The 20,336-nt window shown below is 37.9% G+C and overlaps 1 protein-coding gene across 2 annotated transcripts; it reads right to left on the reverse strand.

Moving 5' to 3' along the window:
* Positions 1–2,222: 2,222 nt before the first annotated feature.
* LOC147380964 (SLH domain protein) lies at positions 2,223–13,667 on the reverse strand. 2 transcript variants are annotated; one of them, XM_086431001.1, is made up of 10 exons: positions 13,189–13,667; positions 12,998–13,084; positions 12,655–12,822; positions 8,918–8,961; positions 7,501–7,589; positions 7,268–7,371; positions 7,065–7,173; positions 6,891–6,966; positions 6,678–6,792; positions 2,223–5,604 (listed from the first exon to the last, which is right to left on the reverse strand). In XM_086431001.1, the coding sequence occupies exons 1-10, from the start codon at positions 13,466–13,468 to the stop codon at positions 5,069–5,071; spliced, it is 1,608 nt and encodes a 535-aa protein (XP_086287127.1). In that variant the 5' UTR covers positions 13,469–13,667; the 3' UTR covers positions 2,223–5,068. The 2 variants fall into 2 exon arrangements, with proteins under 2 accessions (XP_086287127.1, XP_086287126.1); XM_086431000.1 differs by having other exon boundaries at positions 8,918–9,006; positions 13,189–13,666.
* Between the last annotated feature and the right edge of the window lie 6,669 nt (positions 13,668–20,336).

Genomic DNA, 20,336 nt, shown 5'->3' on the forward strand with positions numbered 1-20,336 from the left:
ATTCTTTATATATATAAGTTGTATTAAGATCTATTTATGGAGATTTTAATGAATAAATAATTAGTTTCTTTCACTAGAGTTTCTTTGTGTGAGTTCTCCATCATTACTGATGTGATTCCAAGATTCTATCCCTTATCTTTCTCTCCTAAGCTTATTTCTCTTTCCTTGATTTTCTTTTATTTTATTTGATTTTTATAGATAAGGGAAAAAATAAATACAGACGGTTGATGAGATGACTTACAAGAGAAAACAAGAAAACGAGCCAACAAAGATAGAAAAACTTCTCCAAGAGAACTTAAGGCTTTGAGAGATTACAAAAAAATCAGAATGGACAAGAAAATCCTCGAAGAACGTCCCTCTATACTCCTTGAAGATCTTACACCAAAAAAATAAAAACCCAAGAATCGATAGAAATAACTCCTGAGGGGCTTGAGCTTTCCCTTTAAACGTTCTAGCATTTCTTTCCTTCCAACTGCCCCCACACAATCACAAACAGAGTTAAACTCCAAACCAACGTCTTGGATAGACAAAAGCACATCCCCAATTAAGGCCATTTCTCAAAGACACCTCTCACCGAACCTGACAAACAAAACTCCATTCCGAACAAGGAGAAGAAGTGATCCCACACCTCTTTTGCCACTGGACATTGCACAAAAAGATGAAAAGCTGACTCCTCATTGCCCATGCACAAACAACAAAAATTAAGTCTACAAAAGCACCTTCTTCTCAATTAATCTAGCGTTAGAGATCTACCCTTAACTGTAGTCCACACAAAAAAAGCCACCTTCGAAGGCACCCCTAGGGCCCCAAACAACTACATGATGGAAGGAATCATCACCACTCCTATTCAAATCATTATATAACTCTCACCGAAAACAACCTTTTGTTATTAGTAATAAAAAAACTTGAATCATCACCCAACAGTCCACCGGGAATATTATCAAGACTAGCCAACAACTATGAAACCTCTAGCAACTCCCAATCATTCAAAGACCTCCTGAAACCCAAATCCCAAGGCTGTCCTCCATTCCCCATTCCACGAAACCTTGCAACCGAAAGATTCCTTTTTCTAGAAATGACATACAGCGAAGGGAACCGCTCCTTCAAGAGACCCACACCGCACCAAGAATCTTCTCAAAATTTAACTCTATCAGCCTTCCCCACCTTAAAGGCCACCATCTTCTTGAATTGAGTGAGAACCTTAAGGTTACCTTTCCACACCCTGCATCTTCTTGATTTTTGAAGCCCTTGTCTTAATTCTTAGTCTTTAACCTATAAATCTCAACCTTTAACCCTTTCCTTTACTTATAAAAATAAAAACCTAATCATAATTGAAAAATGCTATGATTAAACCCTTCAACCAGACCCTTTTGGGTTACCCTAATCTTTTAAGGTAACCCTATTGTAGCCCAAATCCTTAATTAAAATCCTAAATCGGATTCACCTAACCTATTATTTCATCTTCTTCCATCTTTGTCCTACATCACCATGTCCCAAAAAAAAAAAAGTGTGGAACAAGATTCACAACAATGCATCTCTAGTCAGTTCTTCCTTATACCAATCCGTAATCAGATTTCCAACCCCTGTTGGGGAATCTAAAATCCCTTCAAAATAACCTTCTCTATGTTAGATTATTAGGAGTATTTCTTGCTCATCAATCTTAAATAGTCTATTCTCTGTAAAAACGTCATTACTACATTTGCATTGCATACATCGGCCATGATCATATTTTTTTGTCTTAAATCCCTGACTTTCTAATGTATCCCTTCATAATTCTGGTTATTTCTCTCCAGCTTCATATGCCAATGACACACACTAAGTGGCCTATTCTCAATGACCATATTAAGTAATGACTTCATCCATAACTAGCGCAAAAAGGTCAGCTCTAAGGTCAATCCCTTATGCAAATTACTATAGTTGAAAACACTTGTCTCACCAGCCATTGCTCTTACACTAGTTACAACTCCTACATTCTTGTCCTTAATAATGTCAATATGCTTGCTCAAGACTCATTAGGTATTCTAATACCACTATGAACTCCATCACATGCTTTTTTCTAAATCAGAAAAAACAAGTGAAAATTCTTCCTATTTTCGTAAAATTTTTCCACAAATTATCAAACGAGAAGAAAGCCTCAATAGGTGTCCTTACTGCTCATAATTATTTTAAATCCGAAATAAGGAACAAACAGAATTATTTTTTTTTTTTTGGGGCGGGGGGGGGGGGGGGGGCTAAGCAGGGTTAGTGGTTAGCATAAGAAGGGGTTTTAACTTAAGACCTTGAGAACAACCTTTACAAGGAACGAACAGAATATGTGTCTACTAGAAAAAATTATCACACATAATAATTGAATTGGACTCTACGCTATTATGTATATAAAAAAGAGAGGCTTGTCAATTTAGAAATCATCTGCTATTTCCACATGAGTTTTCGCTTTTCCTTAATCAAGCAATGATGGGGATTTGAGAATAAGAGATTGTAATGTCAGGGGTGGTCTTTCATAACAAACTTAAAGCCTTGAAAGAGATTTTAAAACAGTGAAATAAGAACTGCTTTGATCGGGTGGACGCCAAGATGAAGGTTCTAATGGTAGAGATAAATGGGTGGGATCGAGATGAGGAAAGGGGAGAGTTGAGTAGGGAAGGAAGATTTACAAGGGACAATATTCGTGTTGAGTTCCAAAAATTGGTTGTGATGAATGAAATCTCTTGGAAGCAAAAGGCAAGAGTTAATTGGCTTAAGGAGGGGAATAGGAACTCCCATTTCTTTCACAGTATGATTAACTTTCATCATAGGGTGAATAAGATCACAAGATTGAAGGTGAATAATGTTTGGAAGGTAAGGGACGAAGAGGTGGCTTTAGGTGTGGTTGGCTACTACACGGGCTTATACTCAGAGGAGTTTCCAGTGAGGCCACTGTTGGGTAATTTACCCTTTGATTGTATCTCTGTTGAGCAAAGGATTTGGCTTGAGAGACTCACTGATGAGGAGGAGGTTAGATCAATTGTGTTTGAGTTAATGGATGACTAGGCTCCAAGCCTGGATAGTTTTTCGTTGGCTTTCTTCACGGTGTGCTGGGATGTGATTAAGTCGGACTTGATGAGAGTCATGGAGGAATTTTTCGTGGAGGGATTCTTAGATCATGGTTTGAATTGTACCTTTCTTAGGCCTATTAGTTTGGTGGGCGCAATTTATAAAATTCTTTCAAAGCTACTTGTCGCTAGACTAAAGAAGGTAATTCAGAATGTTATTGGGCCTTCACAAGGGGTGTTTGTTGTAGGCAAGCAAATCCTAGATGGTGTTCTAATTGCTAATGAATGCATTGACTCTAGAAAAGTTGGAGTTCTACGTCTGGTTTGTAAGATTGATTTGGAATCGGTTTATGACCATGTCAATTGATCCTTTCTTGAGTACATTATGCGGAGAATGGGTTTTGGGGAGGTCTGGATAAGTTGGATGATGAAGTGCGTGTCATCCCCTTCTTTCTCAATTCTGGTGAATGGGTCCCCTAAAGGGATTTTCAAAGGCTTTAGGGGTTTGAGACAATGGGGTCCCCTATCTCCGTACCTTTTACTGACGATTATAGAGGGTCTAAGTAGAATGGTGTCCGAAGCCGTGGAAGATTAGTTTTGATTAAGAGTACTCTAGCAAGCATCCCCAACTACTTTATGTCACTCTTCTCGTTGCCCCGTAGTGTGGAACTATATATGGACAAGATCTACAGGGATTTCTTCTAGCTTGATAAGGATAATTACAGAAAACACCATATTGTGAGATGGAAGAGGATTTGCTTACCAGAAAAAAAAGGAGGCTTGGGCATTAAAGATTTTGCTTCTATGAACTCAACTCTATTGGCTAAGTAGTTGTGGAGGTTTGGGACAGAGGATGACAACTTATGGAAAGAAGTTGTGAAGCAGAAATTCGGGGTGAAAGAGTTTGGGTGGGAAAGTAAAGAGGGAAATGGTCCTATAGGTTGTTGGGTGTGGAAAGGCATTTTGAAGAGAATACCCGTTTTTCGAAGGAAAGTTAACTTTAAAGTGGGGAGGGGCAATAGAATTCATTTCTGGGAAGATGGGTGGTGTGGGGAGACTTCTTTGGTGGAGCAATTTCCGGATCTTCATGACATCTCTTCTAAAAAGGGGAGGCCTATAGTGGAGTTTTTAGTGGGGGATAGCTTGTCAAGGTCTTGGGACTTTGGTTTCAGACGGAACTTTAATGATTGAGAGCTCGCTAGTGCGGAGAGGCTCCTGGTATCAGTCGAGGGCTACACTATTTGTGAGAATAGGGAAGATAGCATCCGTTGGGCCAGTACGAGAGAGGGGGCCTTCTTGGTAAGGTCTATGTACACTTCGAAGCTTCCTCAGGCCAATACCACATTCTAGCTTCTTTTGTTTGGGTGCTAAGGTCCATGCGGAGGTCTTTGTGTTTGTGTGGCAAGCTTTGTTGGAGAAAGTCACCATGTTGGACTAGTTGATCAAGAGAGGTCTTCAAACACCGAACGGATGCTTGCTTTGTTTAAAGGAGGGTGAGATGGCGAACCATTTGCTTGTTCACTGTGATCTTGCTCACAAGGTTTGGGCACATATCCTCGGCCTCTTCGGAGTGAAGGGTTGCTTTCCAAGGTCAATAACGGAACTTTTTGAGACTTGGAGATCATGGGGTAAACCCTTTAGAGTGGCGAAATGCAACCTTTGGAATCTAACACCTTTAGCCATTTGTTGGGGTATTTGGAAGGAGAGAAATAACCGTATTTTTTAGAGGAAAGAACTTCCGATGCATGATCTATTGTTGTCTAATTTGGGTCTCTTGTTCTTTTGGGGAAAATTGTATAAATTTTTTAAAGGCATCTTCTTCGAAGATCTCGTTATTAGGTGGGATATAGTTTGTAACTTAGAGGATGCCTAAGCGACCCTCGCCTTTTGTTAAGTTTGTGATTTGGGACCACCTTGTCCCCTTTATAATAAAATTTAAACTTATCAAAAAAGAATGAGAGGTTGTAGATACTCTTTGTTTCATTTACCATCAGTCTATATAACACTAAAACTTTACCCATGGATTAAAAAAACCTTTACCTAAGGATTCGAAGTGCTTCTTTCTCAGCTCCCAATATAGATTTGGCCTCTATCATACCCTCCTGCTTGGCTTGTAAATCAATGGACATATCTTCTAAATTCTGCTGCTCGGCTGCAATATTAGCTCTCTCAGAGACGAGCCTCTCGGTCATCTCATTGACTTCTTCCTTGAGACTGACAAGCAGTTGTCTCTGACAGTCCAGAGTTGCCTTCTCCCTCAAATACTCAGTGAAGCTCTTATCTAGAAGATTCTTCTCCTGCTCCAAATCCTGAGTTGCTTCACGTAAACGTCTGGCCACTTCCGAACCATGTGCTTTCACTTCGTTTAACTTCTCCTCCCAAAACCTTTGTATTTCTCCTTTGAGTAGCAACTCAGACCTGATTTCTTCCATCTCGGCTAGCCTTGATGAATTCTCAGCTTCTAATCTTGATAATTCAATACTAATTGCTTTGGCCATCCTTCCACCTGTCAGTGCCACTGCTGCCTGTGCTTTAGTCACAGGTTTGTATGGTTGAAACCGTCTACTCTGTCCTGCAGAATGCAAATGCTTTCATGGGTGCTAGTATACACATTAATACATATATAAAAAAACACATAATACATGTGTTTTACAAATTAAAAGAAACTAGACATCATCGTGTAAAAAAAAAAAGATTATTAAACCTTAAGATATTCTCTGAGCAACGAAATTTTGGTATACGGGAAGATCTGGTCATTAAGGAGGAAAAAAATTAAGAAGAAATGTCCACAGAAAGAGATAAACAAAGAGAGGGTTATCCAAGTGATTTTAAGATATATCTCAATTATCTTTTGGTGTACTACAGTAAAACATGTTGGATTGATGAGGGTAAGTGACAAAGTCACACACGGGTACACAATGTCAAATTCGATGAACCTTGAAATATAGGATTCACAGACTCAGCATAAGTTTATATATACCTATCAAAAAAATAGTTTCAAATAGCGTAAAACAATATTTTTTTTACATAATGACAAGGACACAAAATGTATGTGCAATAGGATATCTTAAGATTTGTATCATATATTTATACGATGAGAGAATAAGTACCGTAAGTTTATAATTGATACAAAAAATTACTGTTTTTTAGTCACAGGAAAAATGTCAATTGGAACAAGTAGAACTCTACTTCATGGTAATTACAAATTAATATATCATAAGCAAAAAAAAATTATAAATTAATTTAAATAATCAAAGTGTAGCAGCAGAACCCATGGAGTGTCAAGATCTAAAATGGATACTTCACCCATCTGGATGAGTCCATGGAACAAATGCTGCGACTTTTATTGCTTTGAAAACAAGAGAAAAGGAAATGAATGCCAGCATATGAGTGAAGTGACCTTTGTGAATTGTGCAAAGCATCGTTTATATTTCATATCAGGAAGGAGGGAGAAATAAAGCTTTGATGATGACAATTTGGCCTTTCAAATAAAAAGTCAGTTGTCTTGCCCAAATTCAAAATCCAAATAGGTTAATTAACTTGTTTGAAATTTGAAACACCAAGGGTTTGGCCAATCAATTTGGAGTCCTTGGTAACCTAGTGTGTGTGTGTGTGTGTGTGTGTGAGAGAGAGAGAGAGAGAGACCAAAAACTTTTCTCAGTATACTCATGTCACCAGCCTGCATGTCCATGAACAGCTCCGATGTTGCATCTGAACTGATCACCCGCATATCCATAAAAAACACTTTCTTCCTTGACATCTGGACTGTAAACAAGTCAGATTTAAGAGCTATGAAGGAATATATGCATAAGTGTGGCTCGAATCAGTGTATGAGAGCATGGCTGATATCTGAGGTACCTTTTCCTCTATTCCCGGAAAGGATGAATATTCTAGCTGCGCTTTCCAGTTTAGCAAATCCAGCCGATATATAAAACTGTAAAACCAAATAAAAGTTATCCAGGAAGAGACCTAAATAGTGCTGAGGAAGAAAAGAAACAGATTTGAACAAGAAAATATGCCCTTAAGAGGCACCTTTCAGGGAAAAATTCAATCCTTCCTTCATCTTTTAAGCCATTCAGCTCGGAAAAACTGGGGTTCTTGGCTGATAGCTTGCTTGGAACAATGCCAGCCTCTGCAAGGGCTTTTTAATGGGGAAATTTACACAGAAAAAATAGTTCAGATTCTTTGCTCAAAACTGAATTCTTAGAATGTAAAGTTGATGACAAGGAGCTCACCTTGAATCGACCAAAAATCTGGGTCTTCAATGCTCACATCATCAAAAGCTTGAGCTGCAGACCCAGCAAGTAATTTGGATGGTATAATCCAATGCTTTGGGTTCCTATTGTGCAAAACAAATGCAAAGTGGATATAAAATTTAGTTAGCATAAATATGTGATATCTTTTTTAGTAATTATATTTCTTAGGTACTGAAAAGTGCTTAAAACAGAAATAATGCATTTATTATTACCTTTCCAGTACTGAGTTTGCTTTAACCAACCATCTTGCATATTCCCTTTTCGTACACAACTTATCACCCTTGACATCATCTTCGATGATCTGTATACCTTAGTCCAATTAAGACACCCAAGCTCAGAGCTGGACTTAAAGCTTACTACAACACAATACAGTTCATATTATTAGATATGTAGTAAGTATAGGTATCCTTGTAATATTTGTATCAAAACTTAGAAAGAGCATATACTTACTAAAAACATAACACCTTAATGAGCACCTGGGATTTTTCAATTTTCAAAACTAAGGACCAAAGACACCCTTCCTACAAAGAGTATACTAAGTCTTTCTTAGGTTTCCAAAAGGAAACATCAAAAGTAGAGGCTGGTCATACTCTTTCCTATTTTATTATAGAAATGTCATTAAGCTAACAGATATGCCCTGGCACGGGGGTTAATATGGCTTCATATGTGAGTTTTAAATTAGATTACATGGGGTGCTCCTAGGTGACTCCGGGGCAAGCTACATCTAACTCTAGGTGTCAAAAATACATGGCCTTCACACTACGGCAAACATCCTCTTCAAGGGGTAAAAAAGGACAGATAGTAATGTTAGAGGGGTATAAAGTTAAAGGGGGTATAATTAAAAAAGGAGGGGGAGGGCAGGGAAGACAATAAAATTGAAAGGGGTGAAGAGGAAAAGTAATTGTAGTGTGGACCCTACTCCATTATAACTGAAGGGGGTGTTTATAACCCCACAAAACTATAGTTGGAGTGGGGTCCACCATTGTGTTTTATTATATAGATGTATTGTTAGATATGCATCAAGGAGTACATTTGTATCAACATATAATGGCACATAGGGCAGTGTCACCATTCGTTTTGATTATTTTCGATAAGAAAATGACTTCTGCAGAAGGGTTGGTGTGTTCCATCCTCCATAGCCTAATTTATTAAGTAGTTAAACACAACTATATTTGTTTAATATTATAAATCTACTTATATTTATTAAGTTATTAGATAGCTCTAGGTGTAGGAAAATGTTGTTTCATTTTATTACGTTTAGTTCCTTATTTTAACTTCTTCAAAAATATTCCAAGTTAAATATTGCTAAAATATAATATTATAATACTAAATGTACATTAGTGTTGAGATTTCAAGCTTCCCAAAGGTATCATGTCAAAAACCTTGTATCTGAATCATACACCAACACATTTTTCATCTCACATAACCTCTACTCTCTATAAAACGACATAACCTTTGGCAACTTTAAGAACTATGCCGGAAAAGAAACTTCATTTAGTACTTGTGTAGGCACGGATAATTTAATGAGAAATGGCAAGAAAATGAGTCAATTTTAAGGCAGTCCAAAACTGTAATGTTGGTTAGAATGTTTAACTTTCTACATGAGAAAAGCTCTTCTAGGAAACAAACCTTCAGTTTTTTCAAATTCTGTAGAGCTTCTTGTTGAGTGGAATCTGCAGAAACAGGAATTATTACGCGCTCGAGCTTTTTGAAAGATTCTGAAGTTCGAAGAAAAAAAAAATTTGTAAGTACGAAGAAAAAAATATTTAGAGCAGTTAGTACTTTTTATAATGATTTGAGCAAAGTCATACTTTAGGGGGTGGGGGGGTGTGAGAACTGCAAAAGATGTGCATAAAAAAATTATTTTCCCCCTATTCTGAACTTCAATAGGAATGGGTCCTTCTGTTTGATTTGTTTTACGATTAAAAAACTAAAATTGATAAAAGAGCACTACAACTAGAAACACATCATACATAAGCACATAAAGCCATACATAAAAACATATTTCAGTGAAACAAAATCAATTAGGGTATGTTTGATTGCATGGAAAGTGACTTTCCATGGAATTTGAAATCCATGGAAAAATAGTTGTGGAAAATAGGTAGGGTTGAAAAATCAAATTCCATTGTTTGATTTTACTTGGATAAAATCATGGAAAAAATATGAGAAAAAAGAAGAAGAGGAGGGGGGAGGATGTGGCAGCGGTGGCAGTGGCGACAGAGGTGATGGCGGCGGAGGCGACGGCGGCAGTGGAGGTAAGTGAGGAAGAAGATGGGAGAACATGGTGGTGATGGTGGCGACGGCGGAGGTAAGTGAGGAAGATGGGGGGAGAACATGGTGGTGGTGGTGGTGGCAAAGGAGGTGAGAGAGAGAGAAAAGGTGGCCGGAAATGATGATGACGGAGACGGAAACGACAACGGCGAGGTTCGTGTAATGGTGGTGGTAGTAGTAGGGAAGAAGAAGATATGAGTGGGGAAGAATTGGGGATAGAAAATATGGGTGGATTTCACTTTCCCACCCAATCAAAAAGTCTACTAAAACATGGATTTCATTGGGGTGGAAAATGAATTTCCATTTCCATGTGCAATCAAACACTTGAAAAATGTCATTTTCCATGGAAATTGATTTTCCACCCTATTTTTCATGTGCAATCAAACATACCCTTAGTGATTCATGCTGAACTTGGCTCTCAAAATTGTTCCTCGTAGATCCAAAAATGGACTAAATGCTTAGATCTATCAACAATTGGATATTAGCTTAGCTCTTAAGTATTGAGGCAAATCGCAAGCTACTGATTACGGAAAGTTGAACCATTCAGCAATTTTCAGAGGAAACCACCAGCCAAAAGTACAAAAACAATTCCATTTGAGCCATAAAACATACAATTTATCTCTTCAAAGAAGACAACAAGTACTAGGAGACTTAGGGTCTGTTCTTTACAGAAGCCAGCTCCAGCTCCAGAAGCTGGCTTCTGGGAGAAGCAGAAGCCTAGAGCCTGAAAAGCCATATTCAGCAGAAGCCTGTTCGTTACAGAAACACAGAAGTCAAAAAAGCATGTTCGTTTTACAGCTTTTTATTGCTGGATTCTGGTAAAATGACCAGAATACCCTTAATGTTGATAATACATCCAGAATGCACAAAAAATGATCAGAAGAATACAATAAATATATAATTACACTAATATATATATAATTTCTATTAAAAAATTATTAAAATAATTATTTTCAATTTAAATCAATGTATAAATTTTATGATTTTATCGAAATTTCGGCAGCACTTCCTCTTAAAAATGGACACAACTGGTTTATTGGATTAAGAGAAGAGAAAAGTAAAAGTTGGTGCCAATAGTATCTTTCATAAATATTGAGAGATGCTATTGTCACTCCAACTTTTACTCATTTAATCATATAAACTTTAAGTCATACAAAATCTAAAGAGAGTTTATATTAAAAATAGAGAATGAAAACCACATGATTACAAGAAAGTAAAACAACATACTAGCATGATTACAATATAGATGTCATAAAATTAATGCCCATGTTTAGGAGTAAATTAGTTCAATCCAAAGACCCAACGGTGGTCCATGATTAGGAGTAAATGGTTTCATATGACATCTAAATCCTTAAAAATAATTAATTATTTCCTCTTTCAGCATCAAAATTCATGTTCAAGAAGATAACAAACACAGTCAAAGCTCTTATGGTTTCAATTGGAGAGTAGGTTTGGAAAAAATTTCAGCGAATTCTAGAAATTTGTCATAAAAACTCTTATGGGGAATGAACAAAATATTTGGTGAGTTGAACTTAGGAATCCTAGAAAATGAGATCAATAATGGATGTGGTTGGAAAATTATGAAATCCAATTTACCTTAAATTAGATCAATTTTCTCATCTGCTTTCATCTATAAATTGGAGCAAAAGGAGGGATGTCCCTACCAATCATTTTTCTCATCTGCTCTCATAATGTTTCTGTACAAATTTTGGTAAAAAATCATCCAATCATTTTTGTAAAAAACTGGTTGCATCATAGTTCCTTCACAAACAACTAAACAATGAGCTCCATAAAACACAACTGGTTTTATTGTTGTGTTGCAAAATCACTCTTTTATTTCAATGGATACCGAGCTCGCCTATTATTCTAATACCATTGAACAATCAGATTCTACCAAAAAGATGGAAGAGAGATTTTGACAGAGAAGTGTGTGTCACTTGAAGAGGTGCTGAATATAAGTCGATTGCAAGGTTCGAGATCAGTCATATGTTGAACCATAGTACATTCACAGATCAAGTCGATTTACAATAAAATCCATAATAAAAAGAACTCCCCAATTTGATTTACAGTAAAATCAGTAATAAAAATAAATAAATTAAAAAGCAATACCTTAATTGATCGTTAATGGAGGAAAGCTAGGGACGAGAGCTGCTGTTACAGAAGAGATCGTTAATGGCAGCCTGTAATGAGATGAGACGAGATCTGCCGTCACCGTTGGGGCTTTTTACTCGGTTAGTTATGAGGAAAAGATGAGAGAGAGGGAGGAAATGATCTCTGCAACAAGGATCGATGAGAGATTCGATCGGTTTGAAGGAGACGAAGTTGAGTTCGACAGTCGACAGTCGATTGGGCGAACTTGTTGGAGAAGATGAGAAACGTAAAACGTTTCTCGTTTCTTGTAACGTGAGGGACAATCGATCGATTAGGTTGAAGGCGATGAAGTTGAGAGAGGAGAAAGGGTTGATAATCGATCGGCTCGAAGAAGACGAAGAGGATCAGTTCGATTCTCTTTCGATTTAGGTTAAAATCAGTTCGAAAATTTTATTAAAAGTCAGGGGTATTTCGGTATTTTCACTTAAAATATATTTCGGTAATTAGCTCCGCGCGAGAGCCCAACTTAGAAGCGAGCACGGGACGACTCTTAAAATGAGCCATTTTTTGGCTTTTTTTTTAATCGGTTAGCGTTAAAAAAGCTTAAACGAACGTTGATCAACTGGCTTCTTCGGCTTAAAAGTCAAAAAAGTTCAAAAAGCCGGCTTTTGAAGCCCAAACGAACAGGGCCTTAATTACTCAGCTCATTTAAAAGTTCATCAATCCCTTCTCTCTCACCATGTTGAAAAGAATAATGCTGAAGTGACCTCATATTGCACTTTCCTGACGAGGAAGTTTGCAGGAACCATAGATGCTTTTCATCAAGTTACGAGTGAAAAAGCATCTACAGTTCATACACACTACCACATCAGGAAAGTGTGATATGAGATACAATCTTGAGGTCACTCCAGCACGACGCTTTTGAAAATCACCAACATGGATCATCCAGACTACATTATAAAAAAATCAAAAAGAAAAAAAAGTAAAAGTCTACAATTCAGTACCTGAAGCATCAATTTCATTTGTTTCATCAGATACAAGGTCTGGAATTGTCTCAGATACCATAGAATTCACATTGGACTCATCCGATACTATGACTCCTCTTTGACTAGGAATGACATCAAACGTCATTCGCAAAGCATGCAATGGAGAGTTAAATCGAAACCTGAAACCTGCAAAACCTCATCGAATAGATCGGACCACAATGCAAAAGCAATAAATTCAAGCAATCCTTTAAAACACTTTTTCTTTTTTCTTATTATATGATATCAAGGTTTTGTTTAGATTCAATAAAAATCGTACATCAGTTGAATTAAAATTCTATAAATTTGGAACCAAATTAAGTACCTTTCCCTGATAATGAAGAATAAGTAATGGAAGCAAGTACAATTGCAACCGAAGCTCCCGCTCCCACCAAGAGAAACCTCAGAAAACCTGCAAAAAAACAGTGAAAGATCATCAAACTGTCAAAATTTACCAAACCCCAATTCTTCAAAAACAAAATAAAGTAAAATTAAAGGAAAATAAATAAATGAAACCTTTATTCTTCATCTTCTTCTTCTTCTCATCGATCTGAGTTTCGATGATTGCCCAACCACCATAATCATCTTTTAAATTTCCATCGGAAGGCAACCAAGAAGCTTCAAGCTTTCTCTCAGAAATCGATGCAGATAAACCGACTCTTCGATTCTTGGAGAGACTGAAATTCAACAATGTGTTTGAAGAACCAAAAGCGGAGGAGACATCGCAACGGCGCAAATTGTAGTGGTGATTGTTGATGGAGATAAATAGCGAGGAAGGAGACAGAAAGGATCCCATTTCTCAGAATTCCTCTTTAAAAACCCTAAAAATAAAAACTAGGGTTTCATTTGATCTGCGTGTTCCTCTCGTCGTTGCGAGTGTAACTGGAGTGCAGAGTTTGGAGGTTGGTTATGGGTATGGGTTTTTTCTTCTATTGTGCGCCTGTTGCGTATTACACGCGTCTTGCATTGGTGACTTGGTGTCGTGTTTGTTCTAGCGAGAATATAGATACAACCATGTACATGTGAGAATAAATAAATACTCATAACTTCAGTGACAATCCCAACCCCATATATATGAGATCCAACGGTTGAGATAAAACATGTATACCAAGAGCAATGGCGGAGCTAGTAAGGAGCTGGTGGGGGCAATTGCCCCCACAGAACTTTGAGACACCCCTATATTTTTAATTAATCACATGCCCTATTTATCCCCACTCCCTCACCTCTCTCCCCATTTGCCCCCACACCCTCACCTCCCTCCAATCGTATTTTCTAGCATAAATAATTTTCCCATCATTCAAGTTCTTCAACCATACAACGAACCATAGTTTGCCCCCCTCTACAATAAAATTTTGGCTCTGCCCTGCCCAAGAGTATATTATAGATCTCTAAGATATATCTCAACCGTTGGAACTCACAAATACACGTCAAGAGTACCCTAAGATGTGTACTAATTCTTCCTTGATATCACATGAATTGAGATTTTTTTTCAAAACAACAAATTCCTTTTTCATTCTAAAATTTTTAAATCAATTATTATCATTGGGTTAAAAAATACTTTTGGTCAATGTATATGTCTGAAAGTCAATGAGAGTAAGTTTATTATATTGGCATATATGTGGATGAATCTTGCTTGCTAGTAGAGATGTTAGTTTGTTGCACGAAGCTAAGGAGTATCTAACCAAGAATTTTAATATTGTTGATAGGTATTTTGTGTTCTATGAATTGAGACTTGCAGGGATCGATCTCAAGACTTATTAGGGTTGTCTCAGAATTTTTTTTCAATAAAGTCTTGGAAAGATTCAATGTAAAAATTCTCCAGTCAGAGATGTACCTATTGTGAAAAGAGACAAGTTCATGATCATGCAATTTCAAAAATGACTTTGAAAGGAAAGAAATGGAAAACATTTCATATGCTTCAACAGTGGGGAGTTTGATCTATACGCTTAGAGGAAGTACAATGGGCACAAGGGATTTCAACGACACATTATGAACATGATTGACCAGGCAGCTAAGTTGAAGACATTAGGGATGAGTGTCGAAAAGTCCTTTCTTATGCAGTTTATTCTCAACTCATTTCCCTCTCAATTTGATCCATTCAAAATCCACTACAACACTAATAAGGAAACTTTAAGCTTGAACAAGTTGACCAATGTGTATGTTCAGGGGAATTTGAGGTTGAGACAAGAAAGGGGCTACTTGGCATTAAAATTACTCATGGAAGAAAGAAAAGAATAAATAAATAAAATGGAAGAGGTTTCCATCAAAAAAATGTAATGGGCTTGAGTTCGGCAATGAGGCACATGGAAATAATCTGAATGATGTTAAATGTTACTTTTGTAACATTTGTAGATACGTGGATTTCGTCGTTAGGACGGCCACGTCTACGATGATTTGGAGTCGCCACCATTCAAGTTGTATGTGGGTGTGAATGGTCACCCGATGTACATTTTTTTAAAATGACATTTTTGGCATTAGTGACTCGAGATGGATAAGAGGCTAATATAATCGAACCTAGGGATTTGGGTAAACGGCTCGATTGGAGAGAAGGGAAAGGGTTAGGCCCCTTTTTCTCCCCGCCAAGTGGCGGTAACCTTTACGTAACTCGGTTCTTTTGATTTAAAATAAATAAAAGATGTGTCACGTGGGTACATTTGTACCCTAGATGGGATTTGTTTTTGGCTTGATCATAGGGTCATTTCATCGATGGAAATGACCCTTTTAGACCCTTAGCCTTGGGGTCCATTCATGCTCAATTCATTTAAAACAAAATGAAAATGAGGGGATACGAGAAGAGGGAGGAGAAGAGGATAAAGAGAGAAAAAAGAGGGGGGTGCACTTTGAACCCACCTTGTATCATCGATCCTCTTTTCTTCTTCTTCTTCTTTGAATTCTTTTGTCCTTGATGGAGTATGAGAAAATTTGCTTTCTATTTTAGAGGGTGGTAGGAGAGAGTAGGAGAGATAAGTAGAGAAAACTTATTTTTTCTTGTGAGGCTTGGTGAAAACTTGGTAACCATTTTTGAGATAAGAGAGGAGGTATTTATAAATGTTTGGAGGAGGTTTGGGGGTATAATGGGGTGAAGAGTTGAGAGAATGGGTAATGACATGGTTTTTAGAAGATGGGAGTATGAAATTTGGAGTAAATTTAGGGGTAGTTTTGTAAAGAATGAAAATGGATTGTATTTCAACCCAAATGGTTTGGATCCTACCCAAATTCATTTGGGTAGAGTGTTGGGTGGAATGAGATCAGTGATGGTTGATGGGAGGAGTGGAGGTGTAAGAGAGTTGTTTAGGGAAGGAGTGTTAGGTTGATGAAAAGGGTAAAGTGGAGGGATGGGTAATATAAGAGATTGGTGGGTTGGTTTTTGGGAGAATAAAGGAGATGATGTCATGTGCAATCATGATGAGAGGGTGGGGGAATGAGATTGGTTGATTGGTTGATGGGGGTTATTGCTTCGAGAGAAGGGGTGTGGGTTAGTTGCTTGCTGATGCAGGAAGTATGGGTTGAGGTTGATTTTTGTGGGAGTGTTTTAAGGAAAATGCTGGGTGTCGATATGGGTTGTGCTGTGGGTGATTGTTGATGTTAGAGAGTAATGGTGTGTTCGGGTCTGTTGCGTCTGGGTTTTGTGCTGTTGGTGGTTAGAGAATGCGGATCGGTTAGGGTAGGGTCTCGGTTGTGATTTTGGCGCGCGGTGATGTGGATTAGATGAGTTGTTTAGAAAATGGTGCTGGGGGTGGGTAATTAGATGCGGGAGGTGCGAGGTGTGCCCGTTGTCATCTTTTGCTCTAGAGATGGTGATTGGTTGATTGTGGGTCCGGGTTGCTGGGTTAGGGGTGTGGTTGGCTGAATTGGGTCTGGTTCCGGTTTTTGTGTGCTTTTTTGATATATTGGGCTTGGGCTTTTAGAGGGTTGTAGGTTATTTTTTTTGGCTGAGGTTTGCTTTGCCTGGGCTTTTGGCGGTGGGTTTTGTTTTACGGTCTAGGTATCATGGGCTTGATTTTGGGTTAAGGGTAAGGTCGCCCTGAATTTCGGAAAGCGTTGCGGCCTTGTGGGCCTTACGTGGGTTTAAGGTATTTGCGAATTTCGCGGCGCGATGGTGGATGCTCGCTGAAGGGTAGGTCTCCCAAGTCTCCCCTTTTTAATTTTTCATTTTTTTTTTTGTTTTTCTTGAAGTTATTGATTTGATCAAAAATGCCCCGTCTGGCAATTTGGGCCTGTTGGAGAATTTATCGATTTTTGTGGATTGAAATGTGGAGCGACGAAGGTTGGGACGATGGGATGAGTCTGATCCCTTTGATGGATCCTTTAGACCATTGGGTGGTCTTAGGGGTATCGATTTAATCGAAATTGCCACATTTTAATGTTTTGGGCCTTAGAGGCCCGTTGGCCTATTTTATTGGAAAGTCGGTATTTCGAATAAAGCGGGATAGATGGGAGCATGCCGAATCCTTTTGGTGGACCTACTTATTGAGAGGTGTTAGAGGCTTTGATTTTGGTAAAAAGGTCAAGTTTTAATGCTGTGGGCCTTTAGGGCCCATTGGCTAAATTTATCGGAAAATCACTATTTTTGGGCCCTTTCGAGTGAGGGCCCGTTCAAATTAGGGTGTCTACAACATTCATATGAAGAAAGTCTGTTTCAAACCCTATAACTGAGGTGTAGTATAAGTGAGTAACAAGTATGTTACCCAGTATAATAGGAACACAATAATGATTGTAGGATGATCGAGTAATTATGCGAAAAATCATAAGTTAAGGGCTCAATGTCGACATAGGTTCATATATACATAAGAAAATCTCTTCACACTACGGTGTGTTTTATCAACTAATCCGAGTAATTATATAATATTTACACATCTTATCATAACTGGTTATAAAATTCACCAATACATTCTATCCTAAGCATCTAATACAAAATATGAAATATTCTTCAAATTTTGCAAACTTACATCACGTGTTTTTTCTAGCTTCCGTGGTTACAACCTGTAGTTAGAAATCAAATTCCCCAGTTCAAATATCTAGGTCTTACTTTCGACATTCTTAAATCATAAACCAAATTCCACATCTCATCAACAGAAAATAAACACACATCCACAACACAGGTGTTATAATACCAACAAGTATGGTGTTGAATACCGATAACTATACTGGATTTCACAACTGAATTCCGCCTCAGTCAGGGATCCCAAGTTTGTCGATGAAAGATTGCAATGTTATTGCCTGATTCTATGATCAGCCTGACTGCAAGTAGTTCACCCTTTGCCCAACTCAGGTTGGTCGTTGACCAGGGTTCCACGATCACAAGGACCTTCTTTATAGAGGTCGGTTAGTTGACTACTATAAGCTTCCCTCGATCACGAGGACCAGTCGTCTTCATCTTGCATATCAGGCTAACACGTGAAATCCAAAGTGTCACTATCTTATGCACCCACTTTCTTTGCTTATTATAATCTAAAAATAAATAAAAACAACTCGGGTGCTCCTAACCCAAACATAAATGCACGGACACTTCCTGATCCAAAAGTAAATAACATCAGGTACTCTTGACCTAAACATAATGAACACTAGGTGTAAACACCCCAATTTGAACGGGCCCATATTCGAAAGGATCCAAAAATATCAATTTTTCTAATAAAATTCACCAACAACTCTAAAAAGCACAAATCGTGGAAACGTGCAATTTAATCAATTCGAAGGCCCTTAAGACCCCTAAAAGTCTAATAGACCCATAATGAGACTTGGCATGCCCCCACCTTCCCCATCTTTCACTGTTCCACTCTCGAATCCAAAATTACCCCAAGCCCGCTTAAAGCCTACCAACCCTCAATTTCTTAAAAAATCATTTTTATCTCACCTAATCTAGCTTAACCCTAAACCCCACACAACTCAACCCTAAAACCCACTTACCTTTAAAAGCCCATCTTAAAATGAACCCTAACCAATCTCATTAACCTAATATCTTAAGCCCACATCCACAATCCTAATCCACAAACCATTACCTATAAACCGTTATCCACATCAACCAATCAAACATTTGATCATTAAATAGACACTTGTCTTCACAACAACCTACCTCCCAAAAATCATTTACCCAACCTAACCTATCACTTTTCTCTAATAAAACCACCACCCATACTTCATGTTATAAACCTAACCCATCACATTTCTCTAACAAAACTACCAACCTACGTCACAACCCATACCTTTCCCTCATCATTTACCTTAAACCCATTCTCACAAGCAATTCCACATCCCTTCCTCCCAATCAACTCACCTAAATACTTCATCTCCACTACACTTTTCACCATTCTCTTTACCCTCCCAAAACCTAATCACCTAAGTCCTTACATACCCCTTCATCCCACCTAACATTCAATCACATTTTTTCAACCATACACCACATCATTTCATCTCATTAAACACTCAACCCAAATGGGTTGGGGAGGATCCAAAGCATTTGGATATAAAAAATCATCCATTTACCCCATTTCACAAATAGCCTCATCCCAACTCTAAATTTCACACCCCTCACCCTCAAATCCCATGTCATTCTCTACTATTTTACTTTTTCACCCCATTCTACCCTCAAAAGTAACCATACATCCCTGTAGACACCTCAATTTGAACGGGCCACTTAAAAGGGCCCAAAAATACTAGATTTTCAATAAAATTAATTGACGGGCCTAAAAAGCCTAATTCATCAAAATGCGACACGTTAATCTAACCAAATGCCCTTAAGACCTCCCAAGGGACTAGTGGACTCATAAAAAAGGACTTGACCTACCTTCATCTTCACCGCTTCGCTCTCAAAACTAAAAATACTCGATTTTCAATAAAATTCACCAACTAGCCTAAAAAGCCCGATTTGTCAACATGTGGCATTTTGATCAATCAAATGATTTAAAAAAATCTCAAAAAATGAATAAAATTAAAAAAACGAGACTTAGGATACCCACCACCTCCCATAACCTTCACCGCTCCGCTTCCGTATCAAAAATACCTTAAGCTCACCTAAGGCCCATAGACCTTCACCCCCTAAATCAATTTCTCACCTCCTCTCCCCTAGCCTAACTTTAACACCATTTTACCTAAATCCTAAAATCTACCCACTATCAAAAATTCAATCCAAAATGACCCAAAACATTCCTAAAATCTAAAATCATTTCTAAAACCTAAGTCCAACACTACTAAGCCAAAACTCATATCCAATGCATATCCAACGCATAATCTTAACCCACAAATCACCACCCACATCAAACCAATCATCATTTTTTCATCAAAAATGACACATGTCATCACCCCATCTCACCTTCCTCATCAAACCATCAACTCCCATCACATTTCTCTAAAAAATTAACTATCCCATCACATCAACCCACACCTCCCCCTAACATACCATCATCACTCCCTACTAATCAGTCATCATCTTCCCCTAATCTACCACTATCATTACATACAAATCAATCTTTACAACTTAAACTTACACCCATCCTCTCAAATCAAACACTCATTCTCTCCCATAAATTTATCTAAACTTCTAATCTCCACACATTTTATCGCATGTCACCATCTCCCTCATCCTCTCAACCACCCTCTTATACCTTCCATTCTCTTAAACCACTCCCAAGTCTCATAAGAAAAATCACTCTCTCTCACTATCATAC

This window comes from Akebia trifoliata, unplaced genomic scaffold (genome assembly GCF_017979445.1).
Source record: "Akebia trifoliata isolate Shusen 1 unplaced genomic scaffold, ASM1797944v1 Contig00851, whole genome shotgun sequence".
Taxonomy (NCBI): domain Eukaryota; kingdom Viridiplantae; phylum Streptophyta; class Magnoliopsida; order Ranunculales; family Lardizabalaceae; genus Akebia; species Akebia trifoliata.

Coding starts and splice junctions, on each gene's coding strand:
- LOC147380964 (XM_086431000.1), bottom strand. CDS start 13,468: ATGGGATCCTTTCTGTCTCCTTCCTCGCTATTTATCTCCATCAACAAT. Junction 9,007..12,654: donor AAATGAAATTGATGCTTCAG/GTACTGAATTGT, acceptor TTCGAACTTCAG/AATCTTTCAAAAAGCTCGAG. Junction 5,605..6,677: donor TATACTGAGAAAAGTTTTTG/GTCTCTCTCTCT, acceptor TGCATTCTGCAG/GACAGAGTAGACGGTTTCAA.